Below are 26,169 nucleotides of genomic sequence, written 5' to 3'. Positions count from 1 at the left end.
CAACAAAAATTAAAATTAAAATAAAAACCAAAATAAAAACCAAAATAAAAACTAAAATAAAAACTAAACATCCCCCCCCTCAAAAAAAAAAAAAAAAAAAAAACCAAAAAAAACCAAAAAACCCCCCAAAAAACAAACAAAAAAAAATCCCCAAAAACCCCAACCCAGAACAGAAAAGCTCTTCCCTGGCTAAGCAGGTCTGGAAACCTCCAGGTTTCCTCACCCCCCCTGGGAAAGGGAAGGGCTTTGCCTTGGCCACAGCCCAGCACAGAGTCACCAGCAGCCTCCACTCCAGCAGATTCCCGAGGTTCCAGCCCCGAGTCCTGCCCTGACTTGCAGGCAGAGTGTGGAACCTGCAGGTTCCTCCGTGGTCAGGGGGTGAGGGAGGGCAGAGGCAGAACACTCCCAGGATTGCTGCTCTCTGCCTGATTTACAGCAGCAAAAAAGCAAAAAAAAAAAACCCAAAACCCCCCCAAATCCATCCACAGCCCTGGAAGGTCCCAGGCAGAGCCACCCAGACTCTGCCCAGGGCTCACAGCCTGCCGGGGGACACACGATCCAGCTTTCCCCGGGATCCCGCGGGCGTTGCTCCATTCCTGCCACCGGACAACACCCAGGAGAACTCCCAGGCTTCCCACGGGCCCCTCGGGGCACGGTCCCAGCTGCTCCAAACGCCTCCTGCTCTCCTCAAACTCCTGCTCTCCTTAAAACCAGGGCAAGCCGGGACCCGTCCCCTTCCCAAGGAGAGCAGGAACGGCTCTGGGGGCTGTTTCCCGATATAAAAGGCAACAAAAAAAAAAAAAAATAGAAACCGAGGGCAACTGTGGCTTGCTCCATTTAATTTCAATTAACTGCAGCCCTCAGAGGCCCGGGGAGGTGCCAATCCAGCAGCTTGGTGGCCGTGCCCTGGGGGATGTCCCGTTGAAGCCTCTGCTCTGCTCGGCTGAAAGTTTTAACGAGTCGTTAAATCCCACTGTGTTAGGCTAATAAAGGCTTTAAAACCCGCAGGTTTTTTTTCCCTCTGGAGGATGAGTGAACAGCGGGAAGGACACAGGGTCAGGAAAAAAGCCCCTTCTCTGCAGGGGGGGCTCGGGTACCTCGGGATGCTCCCGACAGTGAGCAGAGTTACTGGATCCTGTTGGAAGGACTTTGGGTGGGGAAGGAGAAGAAGAAGAAGAAAAGGAGAGACTCGTCCCGGGTGTGCTAGAACCTCTCCTCCCTCCCTAGGTGGGGAAACAGGCAGCTTACTTGCAAAAGGCAAGTGGTTTCCTAAAAAAAAAACTACCGGAAAAAAAAAAACAAACCCCAAAAAACAAACCCACAAAGGCTGCTGAGCCCCTTCCCCCTTAGAAAAGTGTAAAAACCCCCGGGGACACAGTGTGGGGAGGGCAGCAGGAGGGCACAGCTGCCACCTCTGGGCCGTGCCACGGCCAGGGCAGGGGCCAGAGAAGGCCTGGTTGGGACTTTGGGTGCTCCCTGGAAAGCTCAGCCCCTCCGTGCCCGGGTGCTGGGTGGGCACCGGGCGGGCACCGGGCGGGCACTGGGCGGGCACTGGGCGGGCTGGCCGGTCCCCACGCTGCCCCAGGCAGCTGCTGGTACGGTGGCAAATCCTGCCCGAGGAGGCCTCGAGGCTGTGGGGTGGCTGGGGTTGCTCTGGGGGGGGAGCAGTGCCAGCCCGGGCTGCCCCCCCTGCCAGGGCAGGGCTCCCCTCCCTCAGTTGCTCTCCACCAGCTTGGCCAGTCCCTGCCGGATCTCGCTGAGCTCGAAGATCTTCACGTCCATGATCTCGGCCACCTTGGTCACCTCGCTCTGCAGCTTCTCCCTCTCCGCCAGGGTCTCTGCCAGGCTCTGCTCGGCCAAGTGCAGCCGCTGCTCCAGCTCGGCGTTCCGGGCCTCCAGCTCCTGCCAGGGGCACACGGGGAGGGGTGGGCACGGGGAGGGGGCTGCTCTGCCCTGCCCACACCCCCCTGTCTCCCCAGAACAGCCCTAACCCCAATCATGGAATCATAGAATCACAGAATCATAGAATCAAGAATCAGCTGGGTGTGAAGGGACCTCTGAGATCATCAACCCAACCCTTGATCCAACCCCGCCGTGGTTCCCAGCCCAGGGCACTGATGCCACATCCAGTCTGTCCTTAAACACCTCCAGGGATGGAGAATCCACCCCTTCCCTGGGCAGCCCATTCCAATGGCTGAGCACCCTCTCTGCAAAGAAATTCTTCCTGATCTCCAGCCTAAACCTCCCCTGGCACAGCTTCAGACCCAGCCCTCTTGTCTTGCTGATGGGAAAAGAGCCCAACCCTCCCCTGGCTCCCCCCTCCTGGTAGGGAGTTGCAGAGAGTGAGGAGGTCTCCCCTGAGCCTCCTCTTCTCCAGGCTGAGCCCCCCCAGCTCCCTCAGCCTCTCCTCACAGCACTTGTGCTCCAGTCCCTTCCCCAGCCTCGTTGCTCTCCTCTGGACCTGCTCCAGCCCCTCAATGTCCTTCCTCAACATCCCACCCCCATCTCCCTCTCCTGGCTCGCAGCATCCCAGGGAGCACATTTGGGTGCACCCAGGAACCTGCCCGGCTTCAAACGTCCTGAAACCTCACAGGGATTGGGAAAGGTTTTTTTTTCTGGGTTTTATGAGCCCAGAATTTTTCCTCCTCCATCCCCCTTTCAGAACCCGTGATGGATGTGCCTGGAGACTCGCTCGCTGCCCTGAGGGTTCAGCCCTCACCTCGTGGTTTTTTTTTCTCTGAGTTTATCCCGCTCTCCAGAAAAATGCAGGAGCTGCTGCTGAACAGGAGCGTTTCTGCAGTGGTGTGAGACATTTCTGCAGTGAACTCAAACGTCTCAGGTTTTAATTAACCCACCACTGCTCAGCTGTATTTACTTTCCTAAAAACTCCTGCGAGTTCAGCACTTCAGGTTGCTCTTTAGGTGGCTCCAAGGTGCAAAGGTCTGGAGCTGCAGCTCACCTGGATCATCCCCAGGCCCGATGGGGATGTCTGGAGACAGTTTTACCACGAGACAGAGCCCGTGCAGGGGCTCTGGACCTCAGAGATAAACACAGGCAGTGCCCCAGATCCTGCTCCATCTGTGCCCGTGCCCGGGGCTGAGCAGCAGCTCGGCTCCCTCCTGCCAGCCAGGCTGTGCCAGAGCTCTGCTCCCTGTCCCAGCAGCCCTGAAGGACTTCAGGGCACGGAGGGGGGACAGGACATCACAGTTCTGCCCCAGCCCTGTGTCAGGGGCTGCTGGGAGTGCTGAAGGAGGGTGTGTGAAGGCTGGGATTGCTGTTGCCAGCTCACTGTGCCCCGTGTCACATCCCTGAGGGTGGAAGGAGGCAGGGACACAGGCAGGGTGTCACATCCCCGAGGGTGGAAGGAGGCAGGGACACGGGCAGGGTGTCACATCCCCGAGGGTGGAAGGAGGCAGGGACACGGGCAGGGTGTCACATCCCCGAGGGTGGAAGGAGGCAGGGACACGGGCAGGGTGTCACATCCCCGAGGGTGGAAGGAGGCAGGGACACGGGCAGGGTGTCACATCCCCGAGGGTGGAAGGAGGCAGGGACACGGGCAGGGTGTCACATCCCCGAGGGTGGAAGGAGGCAGGGACACGGGCAGGGTGTCACATCCCCGAGGGTGGAAGGAGGCAGGGACATGGGCAGGGTGTCACATCCCTGAGGGTGGAAGGAGGCAGGGACACGGGCAGGGTGTCACATCCCCGAGGGTGGAAGGAGGCAGGGACACGGGCAGGGAGCTGTTCCCAGCATCCAGAGGCACGGCAGCTCCGTGGCAGCCGCGGGGATGGATCCCTGTGCTGGGAGAGCAGGGGTGCCCCAGATCTGCCACCTTCACCTGCAGCTTCTGCAGCGTCTCCTCCCGCTCCCCCTCTGCTTCCCAGCGGCCACACTTCTGGCTCTTCAGCATCTGGATCTCCTGGAACGTGAGGAGGGAGAGAAACACGTCGGATCCACCCCTCTCCCAGCGGGAGCAGCTCCCACCACACCCTTCAGCCCTCTCTCCAAGGATCCCACAATCCCAGGCAGCTCCAAATTCCCATCCCCTGCTGCCTCCCTCGGAGCCCTCGGTCCCCAAATCTGAGTGCCAGCAAAGCTCAGTGCCCTCTGCATCCCTGCTCCCACATCCCAGGGCACATCCCAGGCTCCTGGGGACAGGGACGAGCTGTGGGGTGGAAAATCCCGTGCACACCTTTGCCCCAGCATTTTTCCTCCAGCCTGAGCAGGCCCGGGAAGGAGGGACAAAAGTGTTCTGAGTGAGGATCAGGGAGCCCAAACCACCTTCCCTCCTCAATCCCAGGGCTCCATCCCCCCCTTTGCTGAAGCAAGGCCAGCAGACAGCCCACGGAGTGTGAATCACAGGGATCCTCCTCACACCTCTCCTCCTCAGCCTCTGGAGTTAAAACCCGGCTTTAAATCACTCATTCATTTAAATGCAGCGAGAGCTGGAGAGAATTACTACACCAGAGGCTAATTGTCACTGCAGAGGGCTGAGAGGGGAAGGGGTAAGAGAGCTCTGAGCCTCCCACCCCGAGCTATGGACAGGCTGGGAAGCTCCCAGTGCTTCCCTCTCCCTCAGCTTTGCCTCCCCAGAGAGGGAACCAGCCCGGGGACCCTCTGACCCCAAACCAGCAGTGACTGACAGACTGACAGACCCCCCCAGCCCCGGGCTTGGGGTGCCACAGCCTCACCTCATCCTTAGCCTTGATGAGCAGCTCCAGCTCCTCCAGGGTTTGGCTCAGCTCCTCCTTGTTGTTGTCGCTGGAGGAGTCGTGAGTGCCCTGCGACTCCAGCTCCGCCACCTGCCAGGCAGGGAAGGCTCCCTCAGGAACGTTTGGGCTCCCCCAGAGCCCACAGCCAGGGTTTGGCTTCCCTGCCAGCCCACCCCGGGGGGACAGCAGGGCAGCAGCTCCCGCCTGGGGCTGTTTGGGAAAACCTTCCCCCTGCCCTGCCCGGATCGGGCTTCGTGGCAGAAAAGTTCAGGGGGCTCTGTCCCTGCTTTGCCCTGCTGTGCTTCCAGTAAAACACACCAGGGATGGCTCCATTTTACACCCCTGGGCACAGATTTCCAAGGGCAAGGGAGTCCCTGCAGCTCAGCCCCAGCAGGGCCAGGGGGGGCTTGCCCAGGGATGTTCCCCAGCCCCGAAAAATTCAGCTGGGTGGCTTGGATTGTTCAGGAGGAGGATTCATTTTTTTAGAGCTCGTCAGGGAGAACTGCAGCAGCTCTTGCTGGGGCTCTGCAAACATCCCCTCCAGTGATGGGGATCTTCACACAGGCAGGGCTTGGATCCTGGTGTTCCCAGGAGCAGGGCCAGCAGGATTGGGTCAGCACTGAGCTCTGGTCCCAAAATGCTCCGATTTAGGGACAATGATTGAGGTGTCTCACTGAGAGGCTGCTGCCCCTCACCCAAAGCTCCCAAACCCCTCTCTCCTGGTTCCCAGCTGTGGGAACAGCCACAGAACAGCGTGCACAGAGCAGGGAAGAGCCAACCCAGTCACACAAACCCCCACACAGACACCCACACGAGGCCTCTGCTACACCCAGGGCAGGCTCCTGCTGCGGGGGAGACAAATCTGTTCCCTTGCAGCTCTTTTCCTGCCCAGCTCCAGCCCTGGGGATGAGCTCCAGATCCTGGGGGATGGCTGTTGGCTGCACAGGCTTGGCCACACCACGGCCATCACCAGCAAACAGCTGCTGATTGCTGTAAATCCCTGCTGCCTTTCAAAGGAGCCATCTCCAAGAGAAACAGCTCCACGCCTCCTCCTCCTCCTCCTCCTCCAGGGCTCCAGAGCCCTTTCCCAGCTGTCCTAAGAGCCTTTCCCAAGTGCTCTGTGGTTCCTCCCTCCCCTGCCGTGTGACTGTCACCCCTCTGCCTCCTCAGCTGGCCCGTGACCCCTCTGACATCCTGGAGGTCAAAGGATCCCGTTATTCCGAGGGAACAAGGCTCTGTTTGTGCTGCACCACCCGGGTTTCATGATGTTGCAGCTCGGATTGGAGCTAATTATAGCAGCCAGAGCAACCCTCAGCCTTCCTGTCAGCAGCCAGAGCTTGCCCTGATGCCTGGCTTGGTGGGAAGGGGGGGGCACAGCCCTTGGTCTGGCTGGGAGCTGGGAACTACTGCCAGAAAACACCAAGGGAGGCTGAAATTCTGTGACTCTGTGCTCTGGTTTCCTCCCTTCACCCCTGGGGGCTCAGTACACCCCCTGTGCAGAGCAGGGGAGCTCATCCACAGCTCATCCAGACCTCCCAAGCCTTGTTCCTCAACGTGTTTTCCTTGCCAGGCTGGTGCAGCATCCTGGATTTCCATCCTGCCCTGATGCCTGGCTGGGTGGGAGGGGGGGGGCACAGCCCTTGGTCTGGCTGGGAGCTGGGAACTCCCTCCAGAAAACACCAGGGGAGGCTGAAATTCTGTGACTTTGTGCTCTTGTTTCCTCCCTTCACTCTCAGGGACTCTGTGCAGAGTCCCTGTGCAGAGCAGAGGAGCTCATCCAGAGCTCATCCAGAGCTCCCCAGCCTCATTCCTCGACATGTTTCCCCTGCCAGGCTCTTCCAGCATCCTGGATTTCCATCCCATGTCCAGGGCAGATGGGAGAGAGGGGCCAGGGGCCCTGGGATGGGATGGGATGGGGTGGGATGGGGTGGGATGGGATGGGAGGGGGCGGGATGGGATGGGAGGGGGTGGGATGGGATGGGATGGGGTGGGATGGGATGGATGGGATGGGGTGGGATGGGATGGGATGGGATGGGATGGGATGGGGTGGGATGGGATGAGGTGGGATGGGATGGGATGGGATGGGATGGGATGGGATGGGATGGGATGGGATGGGATGGGATGGGATGGGATGGGATGGGGGGGGATTGATGGGATGGGGTGGGATGGGATGGGATGGATGGGATGGGGTGGGATGGGATGGGATGGGATGGGATGGGATGGGATGGGGTGGGATGGGATGGGGTGGGATGGATGGGATGGGATGGGATGGGATGGGGTGGGGTGGGATGGATGGGATGGGGTGGGATGGGATGGAGCTCCCCGGGCTCACCCGCTGCCGCAGCGTCTCCGTCTCCTCCTGGTACGCCGTGAGCTGCTTCTTCCACTGGTCCACGTTGGCATTGGCCTCGTGCAGAGCAGCCACCAGCTTGTTGTTGTTGTCCTGGAGGCTGAAGAACTCGGCCTCCCACTGCACCTCACTCACAGAGCTGCGGGAGAGGGCAGGGGGTGAGCCCAGGACAGCAGGGGAGGCTCCTTCACACACACACACACACCCCGTGCCCAAACAATGCTCCTGGAAGTGCTCAGAGGCTCCACAGGTTCCCACTCAGCCCTCACATCACTTCCCAAATTTAAGCTCTCCTTCCAGCCCTGAACCTGCCCCTCTTCCCTTTGTCCCTGGGTAATATTTGACTTTGAAACTGCAGAGATTAACGGGGTGGGGGAGATGCAGGGGCCACAAAAGGGGCTTTGCAGTGTGAGATTGTGAATCCACAATTTAAAAATCCTTATTGGATCTGAGTTTGCTTTGAATAAAGCAGCCTGGACTTGAGAGAAGGCAGCAAAGGAGACTTGCTTTTGATTTAAAAATACTCTTTAAGTGTTCAGCTGGGAGCTTGACAGGAGCCATGGGGCACAATCCAGCCCAAAGCCCTTTGAACAGACAAAGAGAGGAAGCAGCAGGGACTTTGCTGGAATCATCAGGGGAATTAACACAAAATGTAGCCCTGGGCCAGCTGGAGAAGTGTGAACATCTTCTGGTATCACAAACTACTGATCTGCAGATAACTGGCACCAAGTCACGGAGCCTCCTCCTCCCCACGCTGCCTGAGCAGCACGTTATTCCAAGCTGGAATAACTTCCTGCCAGGAAAGGGCATCGGATCAGGGCACTGCTCAGCAGGAGTGTGGGCTCACAAGTGCTCGGGGTGACAGAGAAATGCACCAAATCCTGCTGGAATGGGCGGCTCAGGGGTCAGGAGCAGGGAGCTCCTGGGGCAGCCTCACCCTTCCGAGAGCATCTTCTTCAGCCGCTCCTTCTCCGTCGTGATCTCCACGTCAGCACTCTGGCTCCGGAACAGTTTGTCCTCTCCCGGCCCGTTGGAGCTGATGATGGGGCTGGGAAGCACCTGGGGGATGAAGAAAGGGGGTGGTTATGGCCACGTGGCCACGCAAGGGCTCTGCAAATTTATTCCCAGCCTGAGTCTTCTCTTATTCTTATAAGAGCTTTCCACAGGGCGAGTTCTCAGTCCCTGCCCTGCTGGGACAAACCTGGCTCTGTCCTAACTCAGGGGAAGCTGTGTTTGTCTGCACAAGGGGGGGGCAAAGCCCCTCAGGTGTGGCCCAGCAGCCCCAGCCGTGGAGCAGGAAGGATTTTGGAAGCTCTGTGGGCACAGGGCTCTCTCTTGGTGGGTGCTGTGCTCTTCCAGCAGCTGCCACGTCCTCCCCATCCCTGTCCCCACACCCTGCTGGGGCAGTGATCCCAGTGCAGGGGGGGTCAGAGCTTGCACACACCAGATCCCAGTGCAGGTGGACTCCCAGCTATTCCTCCCTCCTGCCCTGGTGTCTGGAATTCTCTGGCCCTCAGCTGAGAAATGCCAGCAGTGCCACAGCCCCTCACCCGAGTCCCACAGCCCTGCCCAGCTCTCAGCTGCTCAAACTGCCCTTTCCAGGGCTTTGCTGAATTCTTAAGAGGCTTTTCTTGCTGTTCCTCAGAGCAGGGGAAAGGCTTAAACTCCCAACACAGACCTGCCAGTTCAGTCCCCAGCCCCTGACTGGGTTCAGTGCCAAGCCCAGCTCCCGCCCCTGGAATTCAGGCCCCACTGGGATGGTGGTTCTCAGGGAGAGAAACTCAGCTCAGGTGACTCTGGCACCCGTTTTCCAAAGGTGTGGGAGAAGGAAAAGCCTCTGCACCAGAGTCTATCCTTCCCTGTGCTCCCTATTCCTGCACACACCAGGAACTGAGGCACGGAAGGGGCAGAGGTTTCTTATCCTGGTGTTTTGTGCCAACCAAAACTGGTGAGAGCTGGAGATGCCCCCCCACTGTCGTGTCTCTCACATCACCCACAGCAATGTACCCTGTGATGGGGGTGCTAAATGGGATGGGGATGGGCCTAAAAGGTACCAAAGGACAGAAGAAAAGCTGCTATTCCAGGAATTCCCCAGCCCTGGAAAAAAAAAAAAAAAAACGTGAAGCAGAAGGAAGAAAGTGGTGCAGGCGTGGAAAATGAGGGAGGCCTGATTTAATTCCAGGAGACAGATCCACTCCCTGCTCACTTGCAAACAGAAACACCATCAATTATTCAAGGGTGAAGCTCATGTTTGAGGCTCTGCTGATGCAGAGGGTGGGAATGAGTAGCGGGAGAAGGGGTGGGGAAGGCTGGGAATGCAGGGCAGGGGACACTGTCACCCTGTCACCCTGTGTCCCTGTCACCCCCCTGGCTGTGGAATGGCTGAGGGGAGCAGGGGGAGCAGGAACAGGGAGTGTGGGGTCACTCTGGGGCGGTTTTAGCCCTGCTGAGTCAGGGCAGAGGAAGGAACAGAGCCCTGGGCCAGTTCCCTGCTCCCAGTCTGACCCTCCCTCCCTGACCTCCCCCGTCCCTGCTGCCAGCACAGCCCAGGGAACGTGTCCTGCTGTGGCACCCGAGGAGTTCTGCCTGCAGTGAGCAGGACAAGAGGGAATAGCCCTGGAATATCTCTGGGAGGTGGAGGCTGCAGCTGCCCAGGAACCTCTGTCTCAGGTGAAAGACCCCAAAACTTTGGTTCTGCTGTGAATACTCTTCTCCCCTTGCCACCCCGCAGGACGGGGCTTGGAGTGAGCAGGAGCCAACATTTGGGCAGATTTTCCCCATCTTTGCTCCCCACAGAACATTTCCAGTGTGTGCAGAGCCACTGCCTCCACCTCCCCCTGCTTTCCCTGCAGGCCAAGGCATTGTTCACACTCCTCCTCCTCTGCTGCTGCCACTCCATCTGTGCCCAGCCCAGGGAACATCCCGTCCTCCCTCCATCCCACTGCTCCCCTCCTGCTGCCAGGAGCTCTGGGGAGTGCAGAGCCACCTCTGGAGTGACCTCCTTGGGAGGGGCACCTTCCCCACCCCCATTGAGCTGCTTCTCCCTGGGGAAAAGCAGCACAGTTTATTTTTTTATTTTAATTTTTTTAAGTTTTATTTTAATTTTATTTCATTTTATTTGATTTTATTTTCTTTACTTTATTTTATTTTATTTTTTATTTTTGTTTCATTTTATTTTCTTTATTTTCTTTTCTTTTCTTTTTATTTTATTTTTGTTTCATTTTATTTTCTTTATTTTATTTTATTTTATATTTTATTTTTATTTCATTTGATTTTCTTTATTTTATTTTATTTATTTATTTTTATTTTATTTTTATTTTATTTTATTTATTTTTTATTTTATTTTTATTTCATTTGATTTTCTTTATTTTATTTTATTTTTTTATTTTATTTTTATTTCATTTGATTTTCCTTATTTTATTTTTTATTTTATTTTTATTTCATTTGATTTTCTTTATTTTATTTTTATTTTTTATTTTATTTATTTATTTTTAGAATGGTTTAACTGGCCAAGAGGGAGGAGGTTGAACCTTCCCAGCAGCTCCATTAAAACCCTCATTAATTAATCCACTCAGGGGCCACCAAAAGCACTGCCCAGCCCGGGGGTGGCACCAGAGTTTTTGGGGAGAAGGGGATCAGAGCAGGAGGTCAGCCCAGGGAGTGTTTCCTCCTCTCCTGCCCCTCTCCCAGCATTACCTGGTGAGATGTGAGGCTCAGGGCAGGGTTGGTCAGCTCTGTCTTATCCTGGGACTTCTCCCTGGCCAAACGAGCCGCTTCCTTCACCTCCTGGAACTTCTCTGCAAACTGGAGGAGGGGAAGGGAAAAGTCAAAACGGGCACCAAACTCCAGCCGGTGCCTGGGTTACCCCAGTCAACCTGCTCCTCAGTTTAACAGCTAAATCCAGGGAACAGCCCCTTCCTGCCCCTGATCCTGGCACTCAGGGCTGTGGGTTCAGCCAAATGCCAGACACGGGGCCTGAGGATTTAATCAGTGGTGCTCCAACTGCAAATATCACTTTAAAGTTCCTTCTCGCATCTTTGCATCCACAGGTTTTAGCGTAGCAGGGAGGGGATTTAACTGAGGTTCCCAAAGCCTATTTTTTTTTTTTTTAGCAGAGGCTGAAGGGTTCCAGAGCCTTCCAGGGGTTCCAGAGCCTTCCAGGGGTTCCCGAGCCCCTGTAGGGTCACCTGGGAGAGGTGCTGCTCCTACCTGGGAGAGGTGCTGCTCCTACCTGGGAGAGGTGCTGCTCCGAGGCAAAGCCCAGCCCGTACACGGTGTTGGCTCGGCTGTCGGCCCATTGCCCGAATTTCTGGGATGTCTTGGTGAAGGTCATGTTGGGGGTGATGGTGCTGTTGATGATTGCCTGGGGGGAGAGAGGCAGTGGCAAGTCAGGGAACGCCCCAGGTGGGTGGTGTGGGGTTGGAGGGCGGAATCCCGGGGTCACGGAGTGGTTTGGGTCGGGAGGGACCTTAAAGATCATCCCATTCCAACCCCTTTCCTTGCCACTCACTGAGATCACCACGATCCCCGTGAACTCTGGGAGTTAGGGGGAGAAATCTCTGCCTTTCTATCTGCAAAACAGCAGTTCAGGTTCAGGCTTTTGGTGACCAAAAGTCTTTCTAAGCCCGGCGACGTGACAAGAAGGGATCTTAATCATCTTTTCTACCGAGAAAAGGGATGATAAAAAAAAAAAAGAAAAAGAAGCCTCAGTATCAGCAGCTTCCTCCACTGCTGGAAAAGATGATAAGAGACAGCAGGTCTCTGGGGCCTCAACAGCTTTCTGCTGTTCTCCAGTTTCATGGCAAGTAAGGGGGGATGGAAGGAAAAAAAGGCTTAACCACCACTCAGGACTGGGTATTACGAAACTCCCTCTCAGGACTGGGTGTTATGAAACCCTCTCTGCTGGGCAGGGGAGCAGCAAAAAAGCCTGAGAAGACTCTGTGCCATCCCAGGGCTTCAAGCAGGAGGCAGGAGGGTGCCCACCAGGAACAGTTTAGGGAGAGCAACTCGTGTTTTGTGCAGGTGATTGAACCTCCGAGGCTTCTTCGACCTCTCCCTGTACGTGCAGGGCTCGGGTTCAGCACAGGATGAAGGCTCTCGGAAAACACTTGGGGTTGGAATGGGGGGTGTGTGTGACAACACCAGACCCCAGGGTGTGACAACACCAGACCCCAGGGTGTGACAACACCAGACCCCAGGGCACCTTTTCCCCCAGCAGAGATTCCGGTTCTGCCTCCGAACGAGGAGGAAACGAGGCTTCACCTGACGATGGGAAGGTGCCAAAGCGCCAACCCCGAGCCCACCCCGACCCCACGGGCAGCAGGAGAGGTTCTGGGGGGGGGGGGGAGAGCCCTCCGTGGGGCTGCTGTGCCCCCACCTTGGTGCCCCCCACGCTGATGATCCGGTAGACGTTGCGCGTGGCATCGTAGAAGTAGGAGACGGTCAGGGCGTGCTTGCTGGCCGGGATCCAGTTCCGTTTGGTGGCCGGGTCGATCTGGAAAACGTGGGCCCTGGTGCTGAAGATTGGCTGCTCCCTGCAAGACAGGAGGGCAGGGCTGGCTCAGGGCAGGGGGAAGCTCGGAGAGGGGGGAAGTGCAGCCGTTTCCTGCTCTTCCCCTTCCCCATATTCCTGGGCACAGCTCCTGCTCTTCCCCATGTCCTGAGCACAGATCCTGCCCTTCCCCTTCCCTGTGTCCTGGGCACAGCTCCTGCTCTTCTTCATGTTCCTGGGCACAGCTCCTGCTGTTCCCCTTCCCCATGTTCCTGGGCACAGCTCCTGCCCTTCCCTGTGTCCTGGGCACAACTCCTCCTGTTCCCCTTCCCTGTGTTCCTGGGCACAGCTCCTGCTCTTCCCCTTCCCCGTATTCCTGGCCACAACTCCTGCTCTTCCCCATGTCCTGGGCACAGCTCCTGCTCTTCCTCATGTCCCTGGGCACAGTTCTTGCTCTTCCTCGTGTTCCTGGGCACAGCTCCTACTGTTCCCCCTCCCTGTGTCCTGGGCACAGCTCCTGCCCTTCCCCTCCCCGTGTCCCTGGGGTGCCAAGGACAGAGTATCTCCCACCCAGCCCACCCCTGCCCCTCTGGGAAGGGACCAGCAGCTCCCCACTGCCCACACTGGTGCCATCGAGTGACCCCTCTTACTCCAGCAGTCGTGATCCAAGCTCTCATCGTTCCCCTGAGCTGTTTTCCCAAGACCTCTGGGTTTCTCTGTGCTCTCCACATCCTTGGCACTCCTCTGAAGCCCAGTTTTAGAAGCTGGGGGATGGTTCTGCACAGGAAGAGCCCGTGGCTGTCTCTGCCTCCTCCTCCTCCCCCCCATCCAGGCAGTGGGAGGACACACCACTGACCTCGGGCTGGGAAAACACCCCTGGCACAGTAACAGAGCTACCCCAGGTACAGATTTGTACCTTCCTCTGGAGCTTCTCCTGCCCTGCAGACCCGAGACCCTCCCAGAGGCCACAGCCTGGGTGTTCCAGCAATCCTCTGCCCTGGGGTCAGTGGGTTTTACACCCACCTTCACCCGGGGATGGGCATGGGAGAATTGGGAGTTAAAAGCACAAATAGCCCCCCCCTCAATCTCATATTTAGGGCACAGCTGGTGGTCCTTCCCTGTGATTAGGGGTTGGAACATTTTCAGCCCTGACCTGAAGGTTTCTTTCACCACCACTCATCACCTGGGTGCTTCCCCAGGAACAGGATCTCTCTGGCTGCAGGATCTCTCCAGGCTGGAGCTCCAGGGAAATGGATGGATGGATGGATGGGTGGATGGAGGATGTGTTTGGGACATGAGCACAAAGAAAACCCTTCCCCTCAGCACAGCTCTTCCTCCCTTGACTCACGCTTGGGAAGCACATCCTGCAGCCAGGGGGGCACATCCCGGGATTAAAGCAAGTCCTGCAGGAACCAAAGGAAACACTTCACCCTCCCCAACGTGCAGCTGCTGCAGGGAAAGCCCTGAACCAAACCCTGAACCAAACTCTGAAAGAAATCCTGAACCAAACCTGAACCAAACCCTGAACCAAACCCTGAACCAAACCCTGAACCAAACCCTGAATCAAACCCTGAACCAAACCCTGAACCAAACCCTGAATCAAACCCTGAACCAAATCCTGAACCAAATTCTGAACCAAATCCTGAACCAAATCTGAACCAAACCCTGAACCAAATCCTGAACCAAATTCTGAACCAACCCTGAACCAAACCTGAACCAAATCCTGAACCAAACCCTGAACCAAACCCTGCCTGGGTTATGGAGCCACAAACCCCTGAGCAGAGCAAAGGAGCTCAACCTCATGAGGGCAAGAAGGTCTCACCCAGCCCCTTCTCCACATCCTCCCTGCCTGGTTTCACCCAGTCTGCTTTCAGAAGAAATTCAGATTTTCCAGGCTCCACTAACAGATGCTAAACTTTCCTCATCCTTTCACACACACAGGACCCACAGAGCAGGGAAAAACAAATGTTTGTGTGCCTTAAATCCCAAATCCTGGGCTAGTGAGGGAAAGAACAGAGGGAGGGGAGAACAACAGTTACCTAGTTGTTGACATTTGTTAGTAAGGGTAAGGGACTACAGGCCCGTGGAGTTAGTTTGTGTCTCTCCTCCAACAGCTCCTCCTCAGGTGTCTCCTAGAGGGTCTGAGGCTCCTTTTTGGTGTTGCCTCCACAGGGATTCATTTCCTAGCGAGGGAAAAGTTCAGTCTGTTATTGATGTCCCGGCACAGACACGGAGTTCAACCTTCCAGGGGCTTTGTCCATCCCAGATTCACAGGGCTTGGGATCTGGGATGGTTCCTCAGCGCTGAACAAGGTCCCAGATTCACAGGGCTTGGGATCTGGGATGGTTCCTCAGCACTGAACAAGTGGGGTTTTTATCCCTGTCGTGGGAGATGGCCGGGTGAGCTGTGCCCCTGGAGTAAATCCCTTTGGCAGCAGGTGCCAGCTGTTGGGAGAAGGCCATGGAGGAGCCTGGAGGGCTCCAGTGATTCCAGTCATGCACACGTGGTGCTGCTGCAGGATGGAAACCCTCTCAGAGATCAGCCCTTGGGCAGGGCAGCTATTCCTGTGCTCAGTGTCCATCCAGGAGGGCTGTACCTGGATCCCATTCCTATCCCATTCCTGTGCTCCCTGTCCATCCCTAAGGGTTGTACCTGGATCCCATTCCTGTGCTCCCTGCCCATCCACAGGGGCTGTTCCTGGATCCCATTCCTGTGCTCCCTGCCCATCCCTAAGGGTTGTTCCTGGATCCCATTCCTGTGCTCCCTGCCCATCTGGCTGCACCCAGAGCCACAGAATCCAGGAATCCCCTGGCAGGGGGTTGGAATGAGATGATTTTTAAGGCCCTTCCAACCCAAACCGTCCTGTGATTCTGTGGAAGTCTTTGTTTGGTTGGTTTGTTCTGTTGAGTTCTTTTTTTTTGATTTTTTTTTTTTTTTGTTTAATCCATCAAAGGATACAAATTGTATCCAGCTCGTACAAGAATTCCTTTGTGCGGGATCCTGTTCTGCAAACCTGCCCTTCAGTCCTGACGAGGTTGAGGCAAAGGCTCGGGAACAAAAGCTCCCTCAGAGGGGGAGTGGTGGAGAAGAGCAAACCCCGGGCAGGGAACAAAAAACCCGGAGAGAAGAAAAGCCAGGGAAGCTGGAAAAACCCCAGGAAAGCTGAAAATCCCAGAAAAGCTGAAAACCCCAGGGCACAACTCGGAGAAGTCAGAGCTGGTTCAGGAAATGTGATGACTTTGGAATCCCAGAATGGTTTGGGTGGGAAGGGACCTTGAAGCTCATCCCATCCCACCCCCTGCCACGGGCAGGGACACCTCCCACTAGCCCAGGTTGCCCCAACCTGGCCTGGGACACTCCCAGGGCTGGGGCAGCCACAGCTTCTCCGGGAAATCCATCCCAGACCCTCCCAGGTGGGAATTCCTTCCCAATATCCCATTTAACCCCCCCCCTCTGTCAGTTGAGCAGGGTTTGCCAGAGCCGAGAGGCTCAGGCAGGGAAGGACAGAGGGACAGAGGGACAGAGGGACACGGAGGGATGCCCGGCACGGGGACACCACGGGAGGTGACAGCCAGACCCGTCAGCACGAGGAGCACCCACCTGCATCCTGCCCGCCCTCCAAAACGCTACGAAGCGTTTAAAAATAGCCCTGGAAGTGCCCGGGATTGGAGCTGTCATGTTCCCTCTCCCGTTACAACCCTCTTCTCCCTCCCTCCCTTCTCCCTCCCTCCCCGCGTTTTAAGAGCAGCGCTGGAATCTCCCGAAACGCTGACTCCTCTTTTCCTGCTCCCAGCTGGGAGTCCCCACGACAATACGGCCCCAGCGGCGAAGAAAAAGGCCACGTGTAAATAAAACCACTCACATATCCCCCCCCCCCCCCCTAAAAGGGCTGTCCTTCGCAGATAATTAAGGAAAAAAACCAAAAGCAAACGACTGGAAGGACAAAGATCTGGCCCGAGGCACAGGCAGCGCTCAGCAAGTGCCTGATGGCAACTGGAAGGGATCCAGGTCTCATCCCTGCCAGCACAGGGGGGGGAGGGAAGGGTAAAATTCAATATCCCATGGCCCCCCTGAGAGCTTAAAGATGACCGGGTGGAGATCCCTTAACACCCCAGCGGCAGCGAAGCCGAGCAGTTGGAAAGGAAAAGAGGGGATGGTTTAACTTAATTGCCCCATTCCCACACACCGGCAGAGCACCTGGCTCCGGGATGCTGCCTGAGCAAAAACCCTCCTCTTGGGGGCCTCTCCTCGCAGGGGAGCTGGAAAAAGGTCACAGAGGGGTTTTGGGGAGGACACACAGGTACAGGGGACGGATCAGGCGCTTCCCATTTGGTGTCTGACTCAGTGGTCGTTTAGGAGAGGATGTAAAGCTGCACACCGCTCTCATTTCCACCTCTATTCTTGTATCATTTCCCCTCTCAGCAGCCTCCGAATTGATTTCTTCATGAATAGCTGCTCATTTCACCAGTGCCAGGAGAGCAAATCGTTATTTGTCCTCTTAATTTATGGTCTCAGCAGAGGCAGAGACGGGCAGGGCAGAGGCAGAGATGGGCAGGGCAGAGGCACCGGGGCTGGGGGAGGGACCTGGCCAGGCTGGGACCCGGCCAGGACCCCGGAGAAAGCCCCCCCTGTGCCAAGGAGGGACAGATGGCACCGATTCAGTCCCTGCCCCGGCACCACGTTTTGCCCAGAGGGGAACAGGGGGCACGGGAGGTGCCAGAGCCTGGCAAGGACCGAGCCCAGCAGCACTGCAGTGTGAGCAGGGATGTCACTGGGTGCCCCCGCTGTCCTTGGGTGCCCTCCTGCTCCCTGCACGGGCATCTTCCAGAATAACCTGGTGCCACTGCAGAGATGGAGCCGTGGCAAGGGCTGGGCCACCTCCCTCCCGGGGGGAAGGGGGGACACTGCCCCTCTGCCCTGCTCAGGTGACCCCCCACCTGGGGGACAGGTGACAGCCCACCTGGGTGACTCCATCCAGCACAGCAAGGACACGGAGCTGTTGGGACGAGCCCAGAGGAGGCCCCGAGGTGATCAGAGGGGTGGAGAGGGAATGGAATGCCTTTGCTCGACAGCTCCTGCTCCGGGTGTGGGGAGGGGTCTCCTCCTGACTGCACTGGGACTCAGGCTTTGTCCCTGTTCTCTGCTTTTCTGTGCAGTCTGGAGGGTTTTCCCCCCCGGAGATCCACGTTATTTATTTGTTTGTCCTCGGTAATTCTCTCCTCTGCCTGTGACCTGCCCTCCGAGTTCACTGAATTGCCCCACACATCCTGCTCACCTGCCCCCACCCTCTGCTGCAGGACCAGGGAGGAGAAACCTGGTGTTTTGCTGTGCAGGGGGAAGCTTTTAGAGCCATCACTCCCCGTGTTTTGCTGTGCAGGGGGAAGCTTTTAGAGCCATCATTCCCTGAATTTATATCAAAATTTCTGCCCTGTTTTCGGTTCCTGAGCCACGACGGAGCAGGACTCAAACCCAGGCACGAGTTTTGAGGGAGATTGGGTAGGTGAGGCCGAGTTCAAAGCACTCCAAGTGGCACAAACAGTGAATAGAAATCTGGAGAAAAGTCTTTCACTACTCGAGGCAGCAGCTGGAACGTGCTGGGGAGGCTGAACTCGGTCCTCATTAACTGCACCCGCCTTGGTGCTCCTGGATGGGGTTCAGCCAAGGGCACCTCTGGGAAGTCCACGTGCTGTTCCCCAGCCTGCACCTCCTCTCACTCTCTGCAGCTTCTCTTTGCAGGGACATTCATTTCCCTGTCAGGGGAAGGAGCCTCTCTGCTCTTGGAGGCAGAGGAAAAATCACCTCAAACCCTCCGGCAGCCTGCGGTGCCCCCCCCACCTGAAAACCCCAAAAAATGCCTTGTAGTCCATCCCAAAGAACCACAGGGGCAGAACCCCTTGTTTTTGGGGGGATCAGAGCAATTCTCAGCCCTGGGGACAGAGGAAGGGTTTGGGGGTGCAGAGTGCAGGCACCTGGGAACCTTCTGTGCTGGGGCTGGGCTGAACCTGCAGCCAGGAGGAGCAAAACCCAAAAATGAGGTTGTCTTCTGAAGACCCCCATTTCCAGGCGTGGGAGGGGAGGGTCTTTCTTATCCCTGGTGCTCCCCACAACCCCCTGACAGGAGGGGGGAGCCAAGGGGGGGTCGGGCTCTGCTCTCAGGGAACAACAGGACAAGAGGGAATGGACTCAAGCTGTGCCAGGGGAGGGTCAGGCTGGACATCAGGAGGGATTTCTCCATGGAAAGGGTGCTCAGGCATTGGAAGGGGCTGCCCAGGGAGGTTTGGAGTCCCCAGCCCTGGAGGTGTCCGAGGAAGGACTGGATGTGGCACTCAGTGCTCCGTGCTGGGGGACAAGGTGGGGATGGGGTAGAGGGTGGACTCGATGATTTTGAAGGTCTTTTCCAACCTCAGCAATCCTGGGATCTCCCAACTGCTGTGGTGGGAGCTTCACATCCCCCAGCACAACCTCCCCAAAGGTCCTGGGGCAGCTCCTGCTGGCACTGGGAGGGCACTGGGAGGGCTCTGGGAGGGCTCTGGGAGCACAAACGTGGCCCAGCCCTGGCAGCCGTCCCGGGGCCACGCTGAGTCAGCTGAGCCCGCCTGTCCCTGCCAGAAATCCGGCAATCCCTGGGAGAAACAACCCCCCCTGCACCGGCCAGGGCAGCCCGAGGGGGGGGACACACGTGTTTGGGACAGACAGAGCTCCCAAAGGCAGAACTGGAGCACAGAGAGGGCCTGAGAACCCAACTCCTCTCCTCCTCCTCCTCCTCCTCCTCCTCCTCCTCCTCCTCCTCCTCCTGCTCCAGGGCTGTCTGTTGTTTCCTTTTATCTCCCCTCGGCAGCTTGAAGAGCTGCTGACTGTGTGTCAGGGCTGTTTGGGGAAGTGTGAGAGCCAACCCTCAGCTCCTTCCCTCCGCCTTCCTCCCCAAATTCCACCCCTCTCTCCAGAGCCTGCAGACAGGGGTGCAGAGTGGGCTTGGACAGTCCCCACCCCACTCCTGTGCAGGGCCAGCACCTCGATTGATGATCCCTGTGGGTCCCTTCCAGCTCAGGATATTTGGGATTTGCACCTGGGCACGCTCAAACTGCAAAACTGCCTCGGGAACAAAGTTTGGGAGGGTGGATTCCCAGCCCTTTTTTTGTTTTTTTTTTGTTTGTTTTTTTTTCCTAAACACCAGGGAGGTTTTTGAGTCCCCTTTGCTGCAGCCCCCCTGTCATTGTCACCTCGGGGAAAAGGCAGGGATGGTTCAAAACCATCCCAGTGTCCAGACAGGATTGAGAGAGGCCAGACCTGCACCCCAGGGGAGGTGCAGTGGTGCAGCTCCAGGAATAGGAGCTGCCCAGGGGCTGCTTTCCCTTCCTCCTCCCCCAGTTCCCAGGAGCTCACCCAGCAGGGCTTAGCACAGGAATGGAAAGCAGCTGCCTCCTGGCCCGGGTGCAGAGAAAGGGAACCCTGGCTGAGCCTGTTCCCCTTGGATCAGCTCAGGGAACAGCGACCACAAGGTCAGGCACACACACACAGAGGGGATCAAGGTCGTTTAAAGACACAACAGAGCTGAGAGGGATTTCTTTTCCCTAGGAAACCATGGAGCATCTTGGCTGCTGGGTGTCCCCAGCACAACCTGGGCATCCACCTTTTCCTGGGACGACTGTTCCCTCGGCTACCAAGCTGCAGGAGCTCTTTTTGAGACACACAGGCCACTGCTGGAAGTCTGTGCAGCAATTAAAAGTTAAAAAAAAAAACAAAACAACACAACAAACCAGCAGAGCCAGACTGGGGCTCAGTAATTCTTTACACATCCCAGAAAACATGTCCTGGAGTAATTAGAACCAGAGACGTGGAGGCACAAGAACATTTCAGAATGCTCTGTGACTCCAACATGTTCTGTCTCTGCTCCAGGATCCACAGCACTTCCAGGCACAGATCACTGGGAGAAGTCCCCAAGATCTGCTGCTGTTTTCTCCCTGCCTTTGCTGGGGCTCCAAGAACACAACCAGGGCTCCAGAAACACAGCCAGGGCTGCAGGAACACAACCAGGGCTGCAGGAACACAACCAGAGCTCCAGGAGCACAATCAGGAGCAGCCTCTGGGCCAAGGCCAGCTCGAGCTGCCTGTGCAGCAGAGCTCAGTGGAGGACAGTGCAGGTAAGAGGGGAGAATTAATGTGGCAGGGGGGTAAATTAGAAGCCAGTTAAGTTGCATCTCCCTGCATTTATATTTTACAGTCCTCTCAGCACCCCCTTGTATTTATAATTCACAATATAATTCACAAGAGGCTCAGAAATGTGAACATGTGTCCACCGAAGGCTCAGTTGGGTGTCACTAAATTCACTTCCCTCAGGGTTGGGTGATATTCCCAAAACTGCCCTTTTCAGAGGGTGCAGATGAATCCATGGAGAACTCACCCAGAACACAGTGTCACCAAGAAATCTCATCTATGGAGGAAGGGAAGCAGAACCCCTGCTTTGAACCCGAGTTAACTGAGATCAGCTGCCTGGATGTGAGCTGAGGGGTGATGTGCTCCCAACCTCTGCAGTGTCCAGAGTTGTGGAAATGCTGCTGGGAGCTGCTCAGTACCCCTGTGTGACCAACACACTTTTATCCCCAGAGCTGAGTGGAATTTTGGATGGAAATGTCATCTCTGGCTTAACAGCAGCCCTGCTTCTCCACCACTATAATCACACAGCAGACCCAGATGGTGCATCCCATTTCCATGGGAGCTGGAAACCCCCTAAAGAAATCCCTGTGCCTGCAGGAGATCCAAGGAGGATTCACCCACAGACTCCAGTTTAAAGCTCTGCTTCCGAGCTCTGGGCTCGTTAAACCCTCCCCTGGCAGTTCCAGAAGTTTTACAGCAACTTTGCAGAGATCACAGGGAAAGAGGCAGGGAAACAGGGACACTGTGATTTAACCTGGATCAGCACATGCTCTGCCAGCTTCAAAGGATTTCTGCCAGACTCACACGACTGTCACTTTTGATTCCTCACTCCTGCCTCTCCTGCTCCTTAAATCAGCCTTTGACTGTTCAATCGTTTTATCCGGGGGGGGATAAAATTCCAAGAGGAAAATCGACGAGAGGAAAACAAAGTCCCCAAGAACGGATTTGTTTTCCCTCGCGTTGCCAAACCCCCAAACGTCTGGAGGGAGTCATCAGGCAGGATTCCTCCAGACCCGCGGCCCCGGAGACTTTATTGCACAAGGAACTCACAACACGTCAGGTCCTAAAAGTTCCGTGGCCGAGACTCACGACTGGGACATAAATAAAATACCAGACTAAGCTCCTATTTCCATGCCAAAATCCGCTGCCACATCCATCCGTGCGGCGTTATTTCGCTCTCGGAAAATCTGAGGGGAGGGATCGTAAATTGGATCCCCGGGGATTTTCCAGCGGCTGGAAATGCGAACGGGACCCGTGTCACCGAGTGCCAAAGTCACAGCGGCCGAACAAAAATCCCTCATTTTTGAACTTCTGGGAAAGTTTGCGAACGCACCACCCGGGCTCCAGCCCTCCCAGTCTGGATTCCAGACACAGCGCGGGGACCGGCGGAGCCTCCCCTTCCACACGAGTCCATTTAAAAGAAGTTGCGGCGACTCGCGAACCAATCCCCCCCTCCTCTTTTCCAACCCGTAAAATAAAAAGGGTTTAAACTTTAAAAGCGTGGGGGGGGGGAGGAGGAGGAAGGGGGGAAAAAAAATAATTAAAAAAAAAGCCATTTAAACCTCGGATTTCTCTCGTCGCTGCCTTAAATTCAAAGCAGCTCAGCGGCCATGGCCACCGAAAAAGCAGAGCCCAGAACAAGGACCGGCCGCTCTCACCCCATCCCTGGCGGGCGCCGCGTCTCTCCCGTCCTCCCTCCCGCGGGGTCTCTTCTCTCTCCTCTCCGCGCTTGGATTTCTTTCCTCCCTTCCTCTTTCTTCTCTCTCTCTCTCTCTCTCTGTGTGTGTCTTTTCTCCGGATCCGGATGCTCTTTAAATTTCCTGCGGAATCTCAGCGGGCTCCGCCGCGGGCGGGGGGTCGGTGCGGGGCAGGGGCGGGCGGGGCCGGCGGGACCCCCGCGCACCCCGGCGCTGCCCCGGCGCTTCTGCCGCGATCCCCGCTCGCCTCCAGCCTGGGAGGGAGGCAGGGAGGGAGGGAGGGAGGGATGAGCCGGTGCCTCGCCGAGCCCTTGGCAGGCGAAGCGTCTCCCCGCGAGCCGCGGGTGTGGGCGCAGCCCCGGAGCTTTCTTTGTTCTCTCTCGCCGCTGCCGCCCCTACGCGCTCCCTCCCCGCGCCCGCTGCCCCATCCCGCGCTCCCGCGATCCCTTCGGCTCCTTCTCCAGACTTTATTCCCGGGGCCGGCTCGGCTGCACCACCTGCCGGGCACGGCGGGGCTCGGGGGGCTCCACTCCACCCACTGCCAGGGGGGTCGGGTGGGATGTGGGGTGCTGGGAAGGGATTCCTCCCTGGCACGGGTTGCCCAGAGCAGCTGCGGCTGCCCCTGGATCCCTGGAAGCGTCCAAGGCCAGGTTGGAGCGAGCTGGGACACTGGAAGGTGTCCATGCCCACGGCAGGGGGGGTGGGATGAGGTGATCTTTAAGGTCTTTCCAGCCCCAGCCATCCTGGGATTCTGGGATTCTACAAACCGTGTTCTTTAGTCTTAGTCTGGACTCTTCCTTCGTGGATATCTCAGATATCAGGGATATCACAGATTTCAGGGATATCACAGATATGAGGGCTCTTTGTTGTTCCATCCCTGATGAAGCCATTTGTACCAGTGGAAAATTGATAGAAACCACGAACACTTTGTCAGGAAATGGGAAAATGCCTCGGGAAAAGGGAGGCTGCAAGGGCTGGGAAGGGGAGGGGATCGTTGGCCATCGGCCCCACACGGGGTGTCCCTGTGGCCAGAGGAGCTGATGTCACCCTTGGCTGCCCTCACTGGGCAGGAGTGAACCCTCTGCCCCCCTGGAACCCTCCAATCCCTGGAATCCTCTGTCCCCTCCAACCCTCTGCCCCTCAGAACCCCCTAAAGCCTGGAACCTTCCAATCCTTGGAATCCTCTGTCCCCTGGAACCCTCTTCCCTCCGAGCCCCTCTAACCTCTGGAACCCTCTAACCCCTGGAATCCTCTTTCTCCTGGGATCCTCTGCCCCCCAGAACCTCTAACCCCTGGAATCCTCTGCCCCCTGGAATCCTCTGCCCCCCAGAAGTCTCTACCCCTGGAACTCTCTAACCCCCTGAAATCCTCTGCCCCCTGGGACACTCTGCCCCCCAGAATCCTTCCCTCAGGCCCTGTGCCCACGCCTCCAGGATGCCAAACCCCTGGATAGGGCTCAGGGAAGAGCCAGGAGAGAGAACAACACCCACTTTGCACTGAAGGAATAAAAGAGCTTCGTGTGTCCATCCAAGGACACACACGGGACTGGATCATAACCATAAAGTCTTGGGGTGGAAAGGAACTGGATCCAAGATGCCCTTGGCTGAGCCAAGGGCTGGGAACAGAGGCTGAACAGGTCAGGCCAGGGATAAAGACACATTTTTGGTCAAGAGGTTGGAGCTGCACCCGTGGCCTGACCTCTGGGGGACAACGGGCAGGCCAGGAATGGATCTTGCCATTCCACAGGGATTTGTTTGCCCAGGGAGGTTTGGAGTCCCCATCCCTGGAGGTGTCTGAGGAAGGCCTGGATGTGGCACTCTGGGCTGGGGGACAAGGTGGGCATTGGGCACGGGGGGGGGGGCTTTTCCAACCTCGGTGTTTCCAGGTCACTTTAACGGGAAATCTTCCCGAGAGAGAGATTTTGTTAATCCCGGATAATTCCGCCCTTTGATTTCTCCCTGGGTTCAGACCTTCAGAACTCGCAGCAAGATGGTAATTTCCCAACCCGTGGTGGGAGCAGCAATCCCAATCCAGCAGCATTCCTAATCCAGCAGCATTCCTAATCCAGCAACATTCCTCCCAGAATTCCATCCTGGCAGCGTGAACATGAGGGAAAACAAGAAAACACCCCTGTGCTCGCTCTGCTTGTGGCCTCTCACCTCCCACGTGCCCTGTGCTGTCCTGGAAGGGAGATTCCCTGAGCCAGGTGTGGTTCCCTGTCCTGGGTGTCCCCCCCACCGTCCCTGTCCCCGTGTTTGGGGTCACTGAGGAGCATCCTGAGCTCTGCTGGGAGCCAGGACAGCAGATGCCAGCGCAGAGGATTGTTGGCACCGGGAGAACTGGACCGAGGGGGAAGCCACGGGAGAGGGTGGTAAGGTCCTGGCAGGGTGGAGGTGGGTGGCTGTGCCGAGCTGGCAGCAAACCAGCAGCTCAGGGGCCACCTTGGCTCTGGGGCCAGCAGCCCTCCTGTGCCCCGTGTCCTCCCAGTGTCCTTCCAGGCCACCAATGACAAAGAAAAAGGACTCCAGCTGCACCAAAACCCCGCTGGAAGTAGGGCACAGCATCCTTCCCAGCGACCTGCTCGTCCCCCACTCCTCCTGGAAGCTAATTATCCTGCAGTCAGAAATTGGGGTAATTAGATCAGAGGGAGCCGAGCTCGACCCCGGGGCTGGGGGGGCCTGGGGAGGGTTTTCTGAGGTGGGGTTTTGGGTGTTCCCAGAGAGGATGATGGCTAAGGAAAATGCAGGGAGAAAACAAAAGCTGCCAGGCAATTCAGTTTTAGAGGTGAGATAAGGGAAGGGTTTTAATTCCTGCCTCTGAGGCGTGAGATTGATTACAAGACTCACCCCCCGGCCGTGTACAGGGGTTACAATTTATGGTATTGTCTGTCCAGTCCCAAGTGCTTCCACCCCGTGGCTTTTGCCCTGGTCCACCCCCGTCCTGGAGGTCTTTTTCAGCCTAAATAATTCCGTGATTCTGTGACTTTTGTAAAGAACCTTCATTCATTTATGTTTTAAGAGCGAAAAAGAACCCTGAATAGCTGCTTTTCTGGTCTCCCTTCCCATCCAGGGATCTACATCACACACATCACCCTCACTCCCAAACATTCCTGCTCACCTTGGAAGCAGGGACAGAATTCCACATGGGAGAACCCATTCCCAAGCAGGTTTTCTCCTCCCACAGCCCTGTGAAAACAAGAGAAAAAGGAGCTGTCTGTGTCCAGAAGGGGTTTATCCACATCTGGCCAGGAGACAGAGCGAGGCAGCACAGCCTGGTGTGCAGGGGTTTTCATGATCCTGGTGTTTTCCCAACCAGAAAAGGGAATATTTGTTTGAAAATTGGGAAAAGAGTGTCTTGGGAAAAAAATGCTCCACTTTCAATGGCCTTTAACAGAGGGAGCTGCAACATCTGAGTTCTGGCCACACCTCAGGAATAAATCCCAAGCAAGGACACAGTTTTTCAAGTTGATTCCTGACAGCTCTGGACGGAGGGATTTGCACTGCAAAGGCCACCAAAAAAAAAAAAAAAAACAAAAACATATCAGGAAAAGAAATGTGGGAGAAGTGTTTTGAGAGTCCAAACAAAGGGGAAAGGAGGAGAAAACAGGGGAAGGGAAAATACAGGGGGATGACTCAGGAGCTTCCAGCAAAGCAGCAGATCTGACACCAATCGTGCCCCGGCCGTAATTTAACCTCCCCTGTAAAACGAGGAGAGCGGCCCCGGGGGGCAGGGGGAGACTTAATTAGTTGCTATTCGTAGATTAAG

The 26,169-nt window shown here is 56.5% G+C and overlaps 1 protein-coding gene across 3 annotated transcripts; it reads right to left on the bottom strand.

The window, feature by feature from the left end:
* Positions 1-819: 819 nt before the first annotated feature.
* On the bottom strand, positions 820-22,836 carry HOMER3 (homer scaffold protein 3). Of its 3 annotated transcripts, none has more exons than XM_051769223.1 (10): positions 22,366-22,836; positions 14,593-14,736; positions 12,440-12,596; positions 11,294-11,425; positions 10,759-10,866; positions 8,000-8,121; positions 7,045-7,201; positions 4,692-4,802; positions 3,839-3,919; positions 820-1,902 (listed from the first exon to the last, which is right to left on the bottom strand). In XM_051769223.1, exons 2-10 carry the CDS (start codon positions 14,604-14,606, stop codon positions 1,714-1,716), a joined length of 1,071 nt encoding a protein of 356 aa, XP_051625183.1. In that variant the 5' UTR covers positions 14,607-14,736; positions 22,366-22,836; the 3' UTR covers positions 820-1,713. The 3 variants fall into 3 exon arrangements, with proteins under 3 accessions (XP_051625183.1, XP_051625181.1, XP_051625184.1); XM_051769221.1 differs by lacking the exon at positions 22,366-22,836 and adding an exon at positions 15,206-15,939 and having other exon boundaries at positions 14,593-15,149; XM_051769224.1 differs by lacking the exon at positions 14,593-14,736 and having other exon boundaries at positions 22,366-22,835.
* Positions 22,837-26,169: the final 3,333 nt, after the last annotated feature.

This window comes from Manacus candei, unplaced genomic scaffold (genome assembly GCF_025592945.1).
Source record: "Manacus candei isolate 608988 ecotype Guabito, Panama unplaced genomic scaffold, ASM2559294v1 h1tg000106l, whole genome shotgun sequence".
In the NCBI taxonomy this organism is placed as follows: Eukaryota; Metazoa; Chordata; class Aves; order Passeriformes; family Pipridae; genus Manacus; species Manacus candei.
Note: the sequence above shows the minus strand (reverse complement) of the source record. Positions and strands in the feature narration are given on the sequence as shown.